The sequence below is a fragment of the Phacochoerus africanus genome, chromosome 8, assembly GCF_016906955.1.
Source record: "Phacochoerus africanus isolate WHEZ1 chromosome 8, ROS_Pafr_v1, whole genome shotgun sequence".
In the NCBI taxonomy this organism is placed as follows: Eukaryota; Metazoa; Chordata; class Mammalia; order Artiodactyla; family Suidae; genus Phacochoerus; species Phacochoerus africanus.
In genome coordinates, this window is record NC_062551.1 from 102,465,829 (window position 1) to 102,484,342 (window position 18,514).

At 41.3% G+C, this 18,514-nt stretch overlaps 1 protein-coding gene across 4 annotated transcripts in view; it reads left to right on the top strand.

The window, feature by feature from the left end:
- Window positions 1–557: 557 nt before the first annotated feature.
- Window positions 558–18,514, top strand: part of DLGAP1 (DLG associated protein 1) — a 328,364-nt gene continuing 310,407 nt past the window's right edge. For 2 of the 4 annotated variants that reach the window (XM_047793791.1, XM_047793792.1), the window contains exon 1: window positions 6,441–6,573. In XM_047793791.1, coding sequence (XP_047649747.1) covers window positions 6,481–6,573 — 93 coding nt within the window. In that variant the 5' untranslated portion in view covers window positions 6,441–6,480. Of the gene's footprint in view, window positions 1,605–6,440; window positions 6,574–6,856; window positions 7,046–18,514 lie in introns of those variants that run through there. The other 2 variants (XM_047793788.1, XM_047793789.1) reach the window with 2 other exon arrangements.

The window sequence follows — 18,514 nt, forward strand, 5'->3', positions numbered from 1 at the left end:
TGTTCAGTAGGGAGATTCAAAGGTGACTAAGGGGTAAACTGGCCTGCAGGAAGTTTGAGCTAGCGGGGGAGGCAGGAGACAAAGCATTCCAGAGGTGCTGGAGAGTGTGCAGTAGAAGTCATGCAAACACAGAGGGCAACTAATTCTCTCTGCAAGAAGGATCAGCAGAAGCCTCCCAGAGAAACTGAGCCCTTCTGATCGCCTAGCTTGATCATTAACATATAGTTAAGAATAAAACCAGAGCAGCAAAGGAATGATACAGCCAGTTATTGGAATTCTGGAGGGAGGCGGCGTTTTTTTAAAAATCATTTTAAAACAGGTTAGCATTTTTTAAGTTTCTTTTCCCTGCTTAATAGCTTTCATCCCTACTCTCTCCCCTATGTGATTGGAGTGAGCTTTTCCACCCTACAGAAGTAATAGGGCTTTTCCAACAATGCAGTCAAGGAGATTTTAGAGAGTCATGAATTCTTCTGCCAGAAAATTAACTTAGTGGGAAACAGCACATGTGAAAGAGAGCAGGATCTGTTTACCACGGGAAACCTTAACCATTGTCTCCCTCTCCTTCACTCCCCCAGGACCTTGTGGGAGACAGGTCTGGAACCTAACCACGGGGTGTTCATGACCCCCGCGGTTGAGCCCTGTCAGCGATGAAAGGGTTATCAGGCAGCCGCAGCCATCACCACGGAGTCACCTGCGATTCCACCTGTGACTCACTGTCGCATCACGCAGACCGCAAGCCATACCTGCTGAGCCCAGTGGAGCATCACCCAGCTGACCACCCCTACTACACTCAGCGCACCTCCTTCCAGGCCGAGTGTGTGGGCCCCTTCAGTGACCCGCTAGCCAGCAGCACCTTCCCGCGCCGGCACTATACCTCGCAGCAGGAGCTGAAGGACGAGTGTGCCCTGGTGCCTCGCAACCTGGCCACCAAGGCCAACCGCATCCCCCCCAACCTCCTGGACCAGTTTGAGAGGCAGCTGCCGCTCAACCGGGATGGCTACCACACGTTGCAGTACAAGCGAACGGCCGTGGAGCACCGCAGCGACAGCCCTGGCCGCATCCGCCACCTGGTCCACTCGGTCCAGAAGCTCTTCACCAAATCGCACTCCCTGGAGGGGCCGTCCAAGGGCAGTGTCAATGGGGGCAAGGCCAGCCCCGAAGAGACACAGACGGTGAGGTACGGCAAGCGCAGCAAGAGTAAGGAGCGGCGCGCAGAGCCCAAGCCCCGTGCCAACGCTTCCCCAGGCTGGTGGAGCTCTGACGACAATCTCGACGGTGACATGTGCATCTACCACGCCCCCTCCGGCGTGATGACCATGGGCAGGTGTCCCGACCGCTCGGCCTCGCAGTACTTCGTGGAGGCCTACAACACCATCAGCGAGCAGGCGGTGAAGGCCTCTCGGAGTAACAATGACGTCAAGTGCTCCACTTGCGCCAACATGCCTGTCACCCTGGATGCACCATTGCTGAAGAAGAGCGCCTGGTCCTCCACGCTGACAGTGAGCCGAGCCCGGGAAGTTTACCAGAAAGCCTCAGTTAACATGGACCAGGCCATGGTGAAGTCAGAGTCCTGTCAACAAGAACGTTCCTGCCAGTACCTTCAGGTACCATTTATGTCTGAGGGATGGATGCTTAGAAGTTATACCTGCTGATTGTGTGGTGTCTTCTTCTGGGTCCTAGTCGCGGCTCTGCTATGTCTGTGTATGTCTACTGTGTTTGAACCTGAGCAAATTATTTAGCATTTCGGGGGCTGAGGGCTCCTATCAGGAAACAAGCTTGCTAGCAACCTCATATAGTTATCTTAAGATACTAGATATAAAAGTGCTTAGAAAATCACGCCTACATAAAGGCAAGGAGTTATTAATGTTTTGTGTTCCTCTTTTGTCTGAGGGATCATGGGATAGAGAGGAGAGAAAAGGGGAGTTTACACAGAATTTTAAAATAAATCCACCTTTTTATAAAAGTCAACAATGATCTTTGGAATTTTGGAAAGAGTTTAATTAGATCTATTCAGGTTTTTAATTGTTATTATTTAAAATTCTGCCTGAAGCTGTTAGTTTGGGACAATTGATCTACATCTTCACTACCACCAACACTAACCATATTCCCACCAAAGCCCCACCCCCTCACCTTCCCCCCCCCACCCCACCCCCCACCCCCCACCAGAGCACAGGGAGTCAGGCCATGCCCTGTGTCCTGAGGAGGTGGAGATGGAGCCCATTTGGGGATCTGACAAGCACAGCTGCAGAGACCCAGGACAACTGAGAAGAGGAGAAAAATAAGGGGAAGCATCTGCACAATAAAATACAATTAGTGTCAGCATGTAAATCCCACACACGTACAGACCCAGGGCAGGCCGATCCTCCCCTTCCACAGTCTCCTATTTTTCCTGCTGCCCTCCAATCCAATTAAACCAGATTTCACCTGGATAAAAATATCAGAGAAAGAGTCTTTTCTTCCCTACCTCCTCCCTCTAGTATTGTGATTTTACCCAAGACCTTCTTTAATAGGGACCCCCATATTTTTCCTTTTCAAAGTGTCTTTCTTCTCTGCCCTCCCCTGCCATCGCCATCTTTTTATGAAACCATGGCATAATCATTTCCTACTCATAGAAATAAATGCAAGGAAAAAAAGTCTTCCACCAAGATGTTCATCCTGTTGCTCTTTTTTTTTTTTTCCTCCAAACCTGTCTCCCTTGAGAATGCCTCCCCTCAGCCCTGAGAATATTCTGGGCTGGCAGTCACTGGGCAAGGACAATGCCAGAGCCCATCCGGAGAGTTCTGAAGAGGCCACCAATGTGTAGATAGTTTTCACAAACAACACAGTATTTCCCACTGGAGGTGGCATCGCTTAATTTACTATAAGGTTCTTACATGTATTAGGTCATCAAGAACCACTAACAGGGTTTTGCAGTTAAAGGGCTTGTCCAATCCAACCTCCTCCTTTAGCATATATAAAAAAAAAAAAACAGACTCAAAGAAAGGTAAAGTCCTGTGAGTTATGCTGTTAGTACTGGCAGAGGTCGGACTGGAACTCAAGTATCTGAACTTACAGAAATGACCATTATACGAGTTACAAATGAAAGCTTTCCAAATTCTTTAAGCACATAAGTCTCATTAACTCCTGGGAATAATGTATTTTAATAAGATATCTGTCCTGAAGAAAGGATGTGTAAGGAGATAGAAAACCTAGAAGAGGTATATTTTGTCTACAAACATTGTGTGACAAGGGCAAAAACAAAATAAATTCAATGTTTTAAAAATTGAACTTTGATAAATCATAATGAGATTAGATAAGAAATAATAGATTAAAGAAGTATACTATATGTATATCCAGGACCAGCCTTTGTTAGTAATGAAATGCTTTCATAATACTTGCATAATTGTCTACTTTCTTCCTACCTTAAATTCATTTTCCTTTCCTTTTTATACATTTCTGAAGTAAAAGCTCAAGTAGTGGAAGAAAGTGAAAGGATAAGGAAAGAAAGGAGGAAAATTATATTAATTGAACATCTACTGTGTACCAGATACTGTAGCAAATATTTTCACATTTGTTATTTCTGTGAATGTTCATAATAATCCTGAGAGCTAGAGATAATAACACTTTTTACAAGAGAGGAAACTGAGGCTTAAAAATATCAAGTGATTTAATGTCATGTGGCCAGTAAATTGAGATTTAGACTCAGATCTATATGATGCCAAATAGCTCTTTCCAGTACACTCTAGCGCAACCCTGGAATGAAGGGCATGAAATGGTGAACCAGGAGGGGAAAAAAATCTTTAAGGGAAACACATTATTATTATTAAAGTTCTTTGGGAAAATTGAAATGAAGCTTGAAGATTTAAGTATGGGATTTAGTATAGCAGCGTCATTGGATCTCATAAAGATTTGGAAATTCTATTTTCAAATTGGTTGCCTTCTTTTAAGCCAGTTATTTTTAATGAATATATGAGCCTCATAGAAAGATATCAAGGAAAAGATAAACACACATTTATACATCACCCAACTACAGAAATAAAACATTAATTACAGTGGATCACACAGGTACCCTCCTAAATACCATTTCCCTTCCTCCCCAGAATAATAGCTAATCTGACTCGACACCCAAAGCACCTTTGTCTTAATTTTAGAATTGAAAGATTAGAAAAACTGTAATATTTTCTATTCTTCATTGAACAATAATTAACCCTAAAACAAGCGAGTTTGACACCTGCAATATAAACCAAGCTCAAAGTCACACCTTCTTAACAAATATTGACATTTATTGAGCTCCTACTCTGTGCAAGACTTTCAAACAAAAAAAAAAATTTTTTTTTTGATATATCACTGTGGGGACGTAGCATGTTTAGTAAATAAACAAAATGCAGAAGAGTGTGTTCTTCCCAACCAGTGTGTTGAAATGAAGAGTCAGGAGCTGGACATTCCAAAGGGGAGAGAGGAGATGGGAAACTCCAGAGAACTAGTCCTCTCCAGCTCTCTAGCTGTATAGAGAAGGGAGATTCTGTGTCCTACAGCAGCTCGTCTAAGGAAGATAGCTTAGACAACCCCTGTCAGCTCCCATCAAATCATTTCATTTATTTGATGAAATTTCATTAAGTTCATTCCTATGTTGGGAACACAGAATTTTAAATTATTTTCCGTTGTAGTACTTTAATTACCAACTCATATTGACACTGGTTGTACACATGTGTTTGACTTCAATGTCACAAGGTTTAGTGGACAAAGCAATGAACTTTAAGTAAGAGGGTCTGTATTTGAGTTCCTATGAGCCACTAACTAGTTGGTGATCACTCACTACTAGTGATAAGGCTCAGTACCATCATTTCAGCTCTCTGGGTCTTCTTCCTCTGCTGTAAAGTAAGGCACTCGGTTGAGAAGCCCTGTGATCTCAATCCACATCTTTAAACTCCTCAGTTGCATGTGCAGAACACTAATTAGAGCCATTTGCTGGAGTTGTAAGGCCTGGAGCTCCCATTTAATAAATACTTAAAGTAGATGCTATTCCAATCTTATCTAATTTGCTCTCTAAAACCCCACGAAGTATTTTACAGTTGAAGAAACTGAGATGTAGTAAATTAGGTTAATTCACTTGCCCAAGGATATAGAGCTAGTACATGGCAACATGGAAGGTGAAAACTGAGCTGCCTGCCTCAAAAGCCTAGATTTCTCCACTTACATGGCCAATCGAGGGAGGAAGCATCCTATATCATATACTTATTGTGTGCCATAAACCATACAGTATCTCATTTAGTACACAAAACAACTTTGTAAAGTCAGCATTATTATTTATTCCAATTTTATTGATGCCAAACTGAGTCACAAAAGATTAAATTATTTGTCCAGGAACTCAAGGATAGTAAGTGGGAGTGCTAAGCTTTTTTTTTAATTTATTTTTTATTGTTATTTCCCCCAACACACTTTTTTTTCCCCACTGTACAGCATGGGGACCCAGTTACACACACGTGTATACAAAGTTTTTTCTCCCATTGTCGTGCTGCGTTGTAAGTATCTAGACATAGTTCCCAGTGCTACACAGCAGGATCTCATTGTTAGTCCATTCCAAAAGCAATTGTTTGCACTCCGTTAACCACAAGTTCCCAATCCACCCTACTCCCTCCCCCTCCCCCCTCCCCCTCCCCCCAGGCAACCACAAGTCTATTCTCCAAGTCCATAATTTTCTTTTCTGTAGAAAGTTTCATTTGTGCTGTATATTAGATGCCAGGAGTGCTAAGATTTGACCACAGATCTGTCTGAGTCCATAATGTGCTTCAGAAATAGAAATAAATGGGAGTTCCCTTGTGGTGCATCAGGTTAAGGATCCAGGGTTGTCACTGCAGCAGCTTGGGTCACTGCTGTGGCACAGGTTCAATCCCTGGCCAGAGGAGCTTCCACATGCCTCAGCCTTGCCCAAAAAAAAAAAAAAGAAAGAAAGAAATAGAAATAAATGTATTTTATTATTTGCTTTAATCCACAGCAAATGTATGCATTCATTAGACCTCATCTGTGCACATGCAGTTAAGAATGTGTGTCCATGAAATGCGATCCATCTCAGATGAGCAATGGAATGACTGAAATGTCCCTAATTGGATCCAAGACTGAACATGGGTTAATATTCACCAGTAATGGAATTCTAAATACTAACAAAGTTCTAAGTCTCTCTTTGTAGAATTATCACTTAGAAATCATTTAACTCAGGCCACTGACACAATTATATAGAAAATGTGAGGTCTGTTAAGTATTCAGTCTCTGTCTGACATTGATTTAGAAATAAAATACTGTAGCTTGAAATCATTGCAAGTTCCAGTTAATACAGTCAATTGGTGATGTGTGCTCACTCACAAGCTGTTTGTAGTTAATTTTAAAAAGGCTCCCTTTTTCCCCCAATATTGTTATTTTTAAATGTCAAGAATCAGATGTCTGCTGTTTAGAACTATTGTACGGCTGCCAGTGACTGTCTGTATCAGGGTTTGGAGCCGGGACATGGATTTGAAGACATTAAAACTGTTTAATTCTCAGTTGAGATGTGGTTGGCTTGTGTACATTTGGAATAGAGCATTTATGGCACATCTCAGGGTAAGTGCTAATCGTTAAACAAAATAGGAAGGAGGTCAAAGGAGTAAAGGGAGTTATTGTTGTTTTATTTTTGCTTTAAGAAAGCAGTATTCTTGGTTCTGTATATGCCTCTTTCTGTAAATGTTGTGTGTAGAGTGATTGGCATATAAAGCCATTCAGAAGAGCAAGATTTTAGATTTCCAACTGTTAGGCCCCCCCCCCAAAAAAAAAATCCCTTTAAATAGTGTATTTTGCATTCATCCAGCAGCAGAAACAGGAAAAAGGAAACAAAACGCTCTCTCCGGTAGAAGTAGAGAGAGAGAGAGACACAGAGAGAGGGAGAGGGAGAGAGAGAGAGAGCACTCACGACAGACGAGAAAAGCAAGCCCTCTCAGAGATGAAATTTTAGAAGAGCAAAATGATCGACCTTTTTAAGGCTGAGTGGGTTTCTTCAGTGTGTGTGCAAGTTTCAAGAAATGGAAGAACTGACCAGGTTTGGGTACAACTCTTTTATTACTTTGTATTTGGTGATAGTGTGTTGTTGTTTAGGTGGGTTGGTGGGGGCAGTTTTTGCTATTTTATTTCTTCTCTAAATAATGGCTGGTACAACTGAAAGGGCTAAAAACTCCTTCCTGTATAGATGATAAGAGAACAGGTAGGACATCAGAAACCTACACATCTGTGCTCCAAGGGGCTTCATAAAACCTTTAATTGCCGGATGATCTAAGGTGCTTGCTAGGTGCCATGAGAGGATGTTGGGTGTCTGGTGGCTGAAATGTGATCCGTCGTTTTTCATGACAAGAATCCTGAATGCTGACTGTTCCTTTGCAAAATGATAATTTCTGGATGGTTGGGGGGGGGGGGTGTGGATTTCCTCGTGGGATTTTTTTCCCCCTGTTGGTTAAATAAGACTCCACCAAAGATCACTAAAGAATCATTCATAACAAGCACGGACCCAGGATTGTTTTTCCAGAGAAGGTACAACTCTTTTTCAAAATTTTGTTCAAGCTTATGTCAGTCTTTGCCCGGTAGGCGTTTTCCATTCCCCAGCTGAGGTTTTCTTTCCTCTTGTTTTAGAACAATTCAGATTATGTTAAGTCAGTTTTTTAAAAGTACTTTATGTGAAATGTGTGACAGTGCTGAGCAATTCTGCTGGTGACTTTGGTTACTGTGTTGTTTCTTTACTGCTTAAAAAAAAAAATCAACCACATCGATGGTTTTATTTTCAATTTAAATTGCCTTAATAATCCAGCAAGAAGTGTCAGGATTCTTGAATGCGTTTGCTCTTTGGCTTGTATAATCATCTGCCAATTTTCCCTTGATCTTCTGCCTATTTTTCCTGGATGCCCCTCTTCGTTGATACAAAAATGAGGTTACTTCTGCCTGATCCTAACTTTGAATGTGCAATTGGTGATTCTGGTTAATTCTCTCTTGGATTCTCTGCAATCCTCACTGTTGTTCATATTCCAGTATTGATGGGCTGGGGGGTGGGGGGGGAGACAACTGGAAAAACACTGTGAGAAAGTGAGAAAGCAGGGGTCCCAAAATTCAGTGGTAGAAAAAGAAAGAGCGAAAGGAAATAGGAAATCCTTCCTGAATGTTGATAAACTTTGTTATTCTTGGTCTGCGAAGTTATTGTGCTAAACACATTTTTTAGCAACATCAGAAAGTGCTTGGCTAGTCACAATCAAAGGTTTCATACCACAGCTTTCAGATCCCACAGAGTCCAGTCTACTAATGGAAGATATAGCATTGATTAGCAGAATGAAAGAGAAAAACTAGCTTTGGGTCCCTTATTTCCTCTTTGTCCATTCTCTTTACAGCAGTTTGCTCGGTTGCAAATTAAATATAGGAGCCCAGGGTGAACATCTACCATCTGCAGAGATCATGGCTTTACACAACCAAACACAAACAGTGATTTTGAATGGGAGACCTCACTGGGGGTTTGTTTAAGGTTTTATAGGGGCCACTAAAACATGTATGCAATGTTGCCAGCTGGCTTTGACTTGGTGATTAGATTAGATATTTCACCATTTTGGTTTGAGGTTCAAAGGCAACAACCTCTCTTGGCAGATTATTGTGCTTTTGATGTGGAGTTGACCCATGGAGAAATTCCATCTCTCTAGTTCTAAACAGCTGAAATCAAAAACATCATATGGTTCAAACTACAGCACCTCTTAAGAATCAAATTTTTTTTTCCTGCCATTTGCCAGGATAGCTTGGTAGAGAAAAATAAAACGGCCTTTTCTGGTCAAATCAAGTTAATATTAATGAGATCCCCAAGGAGTTATTTGACCCTACTATAATTTATGGTACAGATTTGAAATTTTGAACCTGTGACTTTTCCTATTGGATAGAAATAACATGCATGTAAAGCTTCACATCAAGAGTTCATTTATCTGCTTCTCAAAACCATCTTGCTTCATCGCCACCAGCAGGCTGTGTCCCATGTAACTGCTGTTGAGAATGCATTAGGACATAGGGAAAATTCTTCTTACTCTATGTTTGTAAATGTATGTTAGTTTCAGTGCTTTAATAAATCCTCAGACTGAATCCACAGTAAGGGGGTGCCTTTTTTTTTTTCAATTTTATTCTCTTTCAGCTCAGTCCTGTTTGTAGCTACGGGTAAAAATAAAGAGCTAATTACTGTTGAACAATTAGCAAAGTAAAGAGGAAACAGTGTAAGGAGACACCATCATCTCACTCCTTTTACCTTGATCAACTTCTGCTATTTTTTTTTAACACTTTTATTTCTTGGGTAACACTCTTATGAACAAGGAAAGTCCTTTTTTGATTCTCTGATCTTTTAAGTTTAAGACTATATATGACTATCTTTTAAAATTTTTTTCCCAGAGTTCCTGTTGTGGCTCAGTGGGTTAGCAACCCAACTAGTATCCATGAGGATATGCAGGTTCCATCCCTGGCCTCACTCAGTGGGTTAAGGATCCAGCGTTGCCATGAGCTGTGGTGTAGGTCGCAGACTCAGCTCGGATTCCGAGTTGCTGTGGCTGTGGCGTAGACCAGCAGCTGTAGCTCTGATTCCACCCCTAGCCTGGGAACTTCCAAGTGCCACAGGTTCGGCCCTAACAAGAAGAAATAAACAATTTTTTTTCCATTTGTTAAAGTTTAGCCATACACCTGCCTTGTTTCCATTTCTAAAACAGAGACTCTAATTACCTTCACAACATGGGTTTTCTAGATGGGTAGATCTTTTCTTTCATGTACATTGCCTTTCTTGTGTATCATTTGGAGCTTCTACTTATTGTTCTCACAGAAGTTAGAAACTTCCCACCACATTCAGGCTTGTGTTATCACAGAACCTTCTAGGAAGCAGAGCTGTGTGGCGTCTAGGGTTACTGTATGTTGTGTACATGTGTGTGGATCCATCTATCCATGCGACATCTGCACGGCATTCTTGAGCCCATCCTTCTAAACTATGCATTTATCCATGTGCTTTCTTTGGTCTGATTCCTGACATCGGATCTACTTCAAAGGTTCTATTTCACAAAGTCCATGAAAGAAGAAAGACTATGAAGCGGGGACATGGGCTTTTCATGGATCCCACTAGAAAACTCCTTACCCTGTTCCTACAGCGATTCTATTAAACCTCAGACCATCAGAATAAACTCGTTAGGGGGTCCTTCTTCCCTGGTGTCCTTGCACACAAAGGGACATCCAACAACAGTGACACGAAATGACTTCTGCTCCTCTCATTTTTTTAAACCACTATTAATTGTATACTTGCATGATTGTCTAACACCTCCCTGATTTCACTGTCCAGGTCTCTAAGACTTTAAGGTGTACGATTAAAGAACTGTGCAGCTTTCATTCCTCATTGGAAGGCCATCTGTCCACCTTCTCATTCACAAGCTCCAGGTGCACGTAGCATCTTTCTATCTACCTGTTTGTCACCTAATAATCCCCTTATGGAAGAATCCTTTGAGATGATTTAGTCCAACCCACTCTTTCTAAAAGTGGGGGAAATAAGCCCTAAGCAGATGCCTCAGTGGACACAGATCAGTCATCTCATCAGTAGCAGTGGAGACTAGCACACTCACTGCCCAACTACCGCCTTGTTCTTTTTCCCATTATGTCTTTTCACATCTATGATAATTTTTAAGGTTTTTTCAAAAACTAGCTTAGCCTTTCTTACTCTCTTACTCCATCTATTTAAGGCAGTGGAGTCAAGACACAGAGAGGCTGGCGTTCCCATTGCGGCTCTGCAGTTTAGGAGCCCGACTAGTATCCATGAGAATGCAGGTTTGATCCCTGGCCGCACTCAGTGGGTTAAGGATCTGGTGTTGCCGTGAGCTGTGGTGTAGGTCGCAGATGTGGCTCATATCTGGCTTTGCTGTGGCTATGGCATAGGCCAGCAACTGTAGCTCTGATTAGACCCCTAGCCTGGGAACCTCCATATGTCACAGGTGTGGTCCTGAAAAAAAAAAAAAAAAAGACACAGAGAGGCAAAGAACTGATCTGAAAGTTAGATTTGAAGCATGGTTTTGGCTTAAAAGGTTTGCAAGAGATGAAGACAGTTGTGAGTTAAGTAATTAATTACCTGAGACTTGTAATTCTGTGGTTACCAAGGGCAAAGCAGTATTTTTTAACTTCTAAATATAAGAAATGGGTATGTTTCTCTTGTTATTCCTAATGAGCCTTTCTGCATCCCAATGAGGATTTATTAGGAGGAAATCATGTACCAAAGGAAGACAAATGGAGCAGAACTTCTCCAAGTGTGGCTATGTAATTTCTGGGCAGTAATCTCTGGTCACTACACTCAGAGTCCTGGGATTGGATTTTGAAGATGATGTACCTCTTTCTGGCATCTTCCACTGTCCTGGCAGCCAACTCCTTTCACCTCACTTTCCTAGGATAAAAATTGTTGACATAGCTGTAACCTTCCTTTCCAAAGCAGTGTGTGTGTGTGTGTGTGTGTGTGTGTGTGTGTGTGTGTCTAACATGTGACACATAGGAGAGAATATATTAGGGCAATGAAACCAAATACATTAAATCAGGGTAATTCTAGAAAATCTGAAAAAAAATAGTGCATAGGAGACATCAAGGTCTATGGGTTGATCTCTTGGTCATTGCTTTTGAAATTCAAAATGAGGCAAATGGAAAAAAGACCTAGCTGTGAAGTTGAAAATGCTATGTGGAGCATTGTATAGTGTCATCCATATGGATAAAAATTAGCATAATAATATCACATTCATCTGCATATGTAGACTGCTATGTCTGTATGGTTACTTACTCTATCATTGAATATTCAGGGCAAAGGTTCCTTAACTCTTTGCACAAGAATTATCTTGGGAGTGTCTATAAAATGAGGATTTGGGCATTAGCCCAAAAGATTTGCATTCTGTAGATCCAGGGTGATTCCGGGACCTAGATCATTCTAAGAGCCATACTTTAACCCAGTGCTAAGGAACTGTCAGACTAAATTCACCACTGTATTTACTGAAGGGGGCAGTAGAGTCTAAGAGATGAAAATGCTTGGCTTTACTCTCACCTGACCTGCCACATGACTTTGGGCATCCCTTTTGATACCTGCAAAATGGTCATAATGAGATGACTCTTTTGTTTGTTGAGATCTTAGAAAAATATTTAACTTCAAATTGGGGAAAGAAACAATTTAATATGAAATGTTCAGAATTTACAAATCCTCAGGCATGTACACACTTCACTGCTTCTTCATGTGTTTCATGTACTGCTTTTTCTTTTATATTCTGTTTGCTCTAACTTTGATGAAACCAAATATCTGACTCTGTGGGAAAAGATCACAAAGGGTCAATCTTTTGATAGCTCAGCCTCAGTGGGTCAGGTTTCCTCATGGCTCAGTATTTGCAATTGGAGCACAATTCTTCTGCCCCCACCCCCCATGTTTCCTGTGTGTTTAGACAAAATCTGCTTTTGTTTTCAGACCCTAAGTCTGTCAAGATCCTGCGGTCTTATTCCAGGCAGTCTTGGTAAGTCTACAGGGCAAGTATTCATCTGCAGCAGAAGCTCTATGTGCTTAGTTGGCATGTGGGGCAAAGAAGCCTTGAGTCTACGTTGCGATGAAGACCTATCGTCCGTCGCGGAAGGACAGTTTTCCTTTCCCACAGAGTCAGATATGCGGCTTGTCTATGAGGGGGCTCTATTCACTCGCCTTCTTTCTTGGTTCTCTGGTAAGTGTTTCTACCAGGGCTTTCCACCGTGGCTGACAGGAGACAATAGGCCTTTGTCCGACACTCTTTTTTCTCATGTCCACAGTCCCTGATCACTCCTCTCTATTCTCTGAAGCCAGCATCTTCACAGGCCACCTGCTAGGCCGGGTGGTGCTACAGACATCTGTCCGGCTGGTGGCCCCCAGCAGTAAATAGATACTGAGAGAGGCCCCATTAAAGTCCTTTAAAGCATCCCAACCACTTGCAAGACTCAGAGAATTCACCTTTTCTTCCCTCCTCCTCCTCTCCTCACTAGTACAAGTTTAGCTAGCTTTTTGGTAACTCAGGGGGTGTCAGTGAAAGTAACTGTCATTTGTTTGCAAATGAAACTTGAGCTTTCTGAAAATGATTCCCATGTAAAACCTTTCCCCCATCACACTCCTCCAGCCTTCTCGTTGATTTTAGATCGTTTCCTGTTCTCCCACCTCTTGGAAGTATTCCATAGCACGCCAAGCAGACACTTTTAGTCAAAAATGCCTATAAATAGCTGATTTTCCTGCGTGCTGCCTTCTCTCCAAGGCTTTCACAAAGGAGGTGAAACAAATCTACCAAAAACAAGAACTCTCTGTGAGGGCCAGGTGGTGACGTTTATGAAAAATCAGATCCATGGGCTGACAATTGTCATGTAGGTCGATTTGCCATATTTGACTTATGCAATCACTGCCCAGAAAAAGAAACATTTTATTTCATGCCAGATGATCTCATGAACTGAACAATCAATCAAAACTCTCACATGAGCTCTCATGCTTCTTCGAAAATATGTATTTTAACTTGCACACTGCCTTTTTAAAAAAAAAGTCTAAAAGCCAACTGTTATGCATTAGATTCCATTGGTAAATCTAGATAACCAATTCCTATAGCTATTCCTAAAAAAAAATTTTTTTAGATTTGTTTTACTTGGGATTAAATCTCAGATTTTTAAAAATTATAAGTTGATTTAGAATGTCGTACCAGTTTCTGCTGTACAGCAAAATGACCCAGGCATCATATGTATATATACATTCTTTTTCTCATATTATCTTCCATCATGCTGTATCCCAAGAGATTGGATATAGTTCCCTGTGCTATACAGTAGCATCTTATTGCTTATCCATTCTAAATGTAATAACTTGCATCTACCAATCCCAAACTCCCAGCCCATCCCACTCCCTCCCCCTTCTCCTTTGGCAACCACAAGTATATTCTCTATGTCTGTGAGTCTATTTCTGTTTTGTGGATTGGTTAATTTGAACCATATTTTAGATTCTATGTATAAGTGATATCATATGGTATTTGTCTTTCTCTTTCTGACTTACTTCTCTTAATATGAGAATCTCTAACTGCATTCACATTGCTGCAAATGGCATTATTTCATTCTTTTTTATGGCTGAGTACTATTCCATATCTTCTTAATCCATTCAGCTGTGATGGGAAATTTGAAATGACTTCCTCATTTCTGCTCCAAACTGTCCTTGATAGAGCTTTTACTGCCTGGCCCACCTTCTCTGTCTCCTATACCACCTATCATCAGCACCCCAAATCTCCCAGTGGATTATGGAACCCCCTGGAAGACTGCACCCAGCTAGGCCATAATATTCGCCTTCACTGACCTCACTGAAATGACCCTCATAAATCAGACGCATGATGTTAATTAAACTCTCTCCAATTTTCATCTCCCCTTCCCACCCCCCATGCCCTACTGAACAAAGGAGAATTGGGTTTAGCTATTTTATCATAGGATTTCAAATGGGAAACTGCCTACACCATGCTTAACAGATGAGGAAGCTGAAGCCTGGAGATGAACTGGCATTCCCGAGGTTCCTTGGTTGTAGAGAGGGTGAGATGTCTTCCTCACTTTCTCTTCCCCCATCTGTTAGTGATGCTCAGTCACAGAGCACGAGACAGTCATGTATCTTGGGGTTCTGAATACTCAAGAAGTTCTGCCACCAGCCCACTCCCTACTTTTTCCACTCTGGGCATTGGATCTAATTTGGTTGTGGTTTAGTCTATGCACTTTCTAGAAAGTGTGTCTCATTAAGGCTTTCCTCTTTGTGAACTGATTGTGCAGTGAACACAAGCATGGAAAATAACTTCAAAGGACAGTTGGCCCAGCGCTTTAACATTTTCTCAACCATGAAATCCCTCGTTCACATAAAGTAGGATATGTAAAACACAGAGCAGTTCCCCCTCTGTATCCATGGGTTCCACAAATGTAAACGAGTAGAAAATAAATAAATTGAAGAAAATTCCAAAGAGGCAACTTGAATTTGCTGTGTGCCAGCAACTATTTACATAGCATTCCCATTGTATTTGCAACTATTTACAGAGCATTTACACTGTATTAGGTATCACAGATAATCTAGAGATGATTTAAAGTACACAAGGATGTGGGCAGACTATTTATTTTCTTATTTTTTCTTTATGGCTGTAGTCGCATCTTATGGAAGCTTCTGGGCCAGGGATCGAATCTGAGTTGCAGCTGTGACCTACAGTGATTGCTGCATCTTTAACCCACTGTGCCAGGCCAGGAATTGAACTGGTGCCGCCACGGAAACAAGCCAGATCATTAACCCACTGCACGACAGTGGAAACTCCTGTGCATAGGCTATATGCAAACATTATACCATTTTTAATAAGGGACCTGAGCACCCCTGGATACCAAGAGCCATACTCGCATTGAAGCAAGACTAGGGGAATTCAAATCCAAATTCCCTTCCTTGCATCCAAGTTTCTCTAAAAGGGGGGCTCCCCAAACACAGTTTGAAACCTGTTACCCATTCTTTTCCCATTAAGTATATCTACACTAAGGAAGAGCTTAACGAAGGGAGGGAGGAGACACATGGATGGGAGGGAACAGGATGGGGAAGAGGAGAGGATTCTATACCTACTTGATAAACCAGCTCTTGATGAATCAGAAAACCCTGATAATGTACAAAACAAGTTAGGTGACTGTCCCAAGCTTGGTAAACTTATTTGGCAGTTCTCCCAGGCTGCCCCGTCTTCATGAAGATGACTACCAATCACGGGTCGCCTAGAGTTCCTGACTGGCTCACACTAGAAAAGCACTCCTTGGCTTGAACAGACAAATTTTGTCATCCTCCTTCCTTTTCCAAAGCTGGGACTGACTTTCCTAGGAGCAGACAAGCCCTTTAATTCCCAGGCTAGCACTCCACCTGTACACCACACCAAACATTTCTCATCTTCATCACGCACTGTGTGCACCTCTGTGAAATAATAAGCCAGTGATAAAGAAGGACAAAAATGGGAGAAAAACAAGGAGCATCATCCTTTATTGAGAAAGTCCGAGAGGCCTGTGCTTAACATACATTGTCCTTACTTCTGAAACTTACTGGGGTAGCTCTTCACACCCTCATTTTATGCAAAATGGGAGTAGTTAATTTGCTCCAGATTATACTCTTGGTGAATGACAAAAAGGAGATTTCAACCCTGATTTGTCTGTTTGCAAAAATCTGTTCACTTTCCCCCACTCCATGCTGCCTCTGCTTGGTAAATATTCCCTTTGATCTTTTCCTGAAGGATTGTTTCTCAATGAGAATTTATTTTACTAACAGTTCTTTAAATGATTGATTATGGTTGAAAAACAGATTCTACCTCTATGATTAGGTATAAAGCTAAGTCTAGTTTGGAAAGTGGCTGTGTACCAAAGTAACATGTGAGAATCATTTGCCAAGTCAGATGTGCAATATTAAATTGAAGTAAAAATATCTCATAAAACTGGAAAATCTTTCTCAAGCTATGAAAGAACCATCACTCAAAGCTATTTTCCTTTTTTTTTTCCTTCAATGAGAAACAATACTATTTGTCCCTTGAGACTGCCAACCTGATTGTAGTTATAGTAATTGTTCAAAAACTCTAAGGTTATATCCCAGTAAGGAATGTCTGCCCATTTAATATCTTCTGTTGGATTAATCTGGGATGTTTTCTTTTAAAGATGTAGTTTAACTAAAATGATGTGGAAATAAACTAGAAATCCCCAAACCCAATTTCTCTATAAGTCAGTGTGACCTTACATTATTTTTTCCTTTGGGTAGACCAGATGGTTATCTCTCAGGCATACTGTGAGCCAGAATTCTGCTTGATGCGTGAGTTCCACGTATTCCAAATTCTTAACTAAATATTTAAGAAGTTCACAAATTTTACTATTTGTAAAATTACTGCTGGTCCAAAGGAAAAGATATGTTCCCCTAAAGGTTGGCTTTTAGAATGCTTGTTAATGACCTATATAGGATGACTGAATTAATACAATACTTGGTACAGAGTATGCATGTATGTCAGCTTAGAAAGGGCTATATATATCCAATCAATAATACTATTACGGAATGTTATTTGAGTTTAAACTAAATTTCTATAATCAATAAAAATACAGAATGGTCAGGTTTTTAAAATCCATCAGGATGAAAGGTGCCATACTCAGTTATGAACTTGAAGCAGTCATATCCTGCTTCTCAACTCATTTTGGATTTTTCCTCAGGTATAGGTAGCTCAGAGAATTTAGTTCTAGCCAGTGTTTATCTAATGTCCTCACTTCTTTGTTTAAGCTCAGATGAAGTTCTTAGCAACGGATATAGTTTTAATATTTCCACAGCCTCCACTTTCTCTTGATTCAGTATTTTATAAAATATCCCTAGGTATAAGAATGAAACGTTATTTACTTAACATTTGTAATAACATTTGTAAATAACTAGGACATAAAAGAATTCACTAGAATTAAGCCAGGCCAATTTTATCTCATTAATGCTTTTGAACAATTGGATTAATAAATGAATAGAATGTCATATTGTATTTCTTAGATTTGACCAGCACTGATTCCACCCAACTACATAATACGTGGTCCCTTTTGCATTATCTAGATCATGAGTGTAATGAAAAATTCTGTTAAAAAGTTTATGAGGACAGCCATTCTCAACAAGTCTTTCATTCAATCAAAACTTATTTAGCACCTATTTGACCCAGAATGAGTTCTGGGAGAGGTGACTAGATAAATTGGGAAAGGGAAAGACCATTGTAGGGAAACGAACAGAACAGATGGGCCAGGTGACCACCCAGCTGGTGAGAGTAAGTCAATGGAGGACAGGATTGAGTCTCTAGTTGACAAGATGATATGGAATTCTTTTTCTAAAATGCTCAAGTTTGCCAAAGATGGAGGATGTGGTCTAGCCTGAGGGCCAAGCCCATGCAATTTAACTCTCTGGGCAGCATCTCTAGGGAAAAGCAATGGTGTGAGGATGAGAAAGAGCAGGGACAACAATCCATATGGGTATGGGAGGCATCAGGCAACAATGGGCTGAACCCAACAGCCACACTTCTGGCCCCAGAGGCAGTGAGGCTGTCCAGGCCCTAAAGAAGAAATCTGGGTAGACAGTGAGCATCACTGGGGCGAAAGCATCCTTGCATTCACACAGCATCATATGCTCAGCAGCCTGTCAACAGGGTGGGATCACCTAGATTCTGTGGGTGGCAGCACCACCCTATGTACCCAGAGAATTGAGATGCAGTTGGGACTGCCACAGGAGACCTATAAATTCAATGGGATGAGACAAACAGAGGGAGAGCAAATTGGGAGATCACATCAGGGAATAATGAATGGGTTTATCACACCAAACCCTGGCTGTATCGCCAGCTGATATACCTGAGGAGGCAACTGGTAGATTAGGAAGACATTTTCTCCTTACTTGCATCCCAAATAAGGTGAGGAGCTTCTGGTTATTGAAAATGTGTAACAAGAGGCTAGCTGAACATGTCAGGGGCAAAGCAAA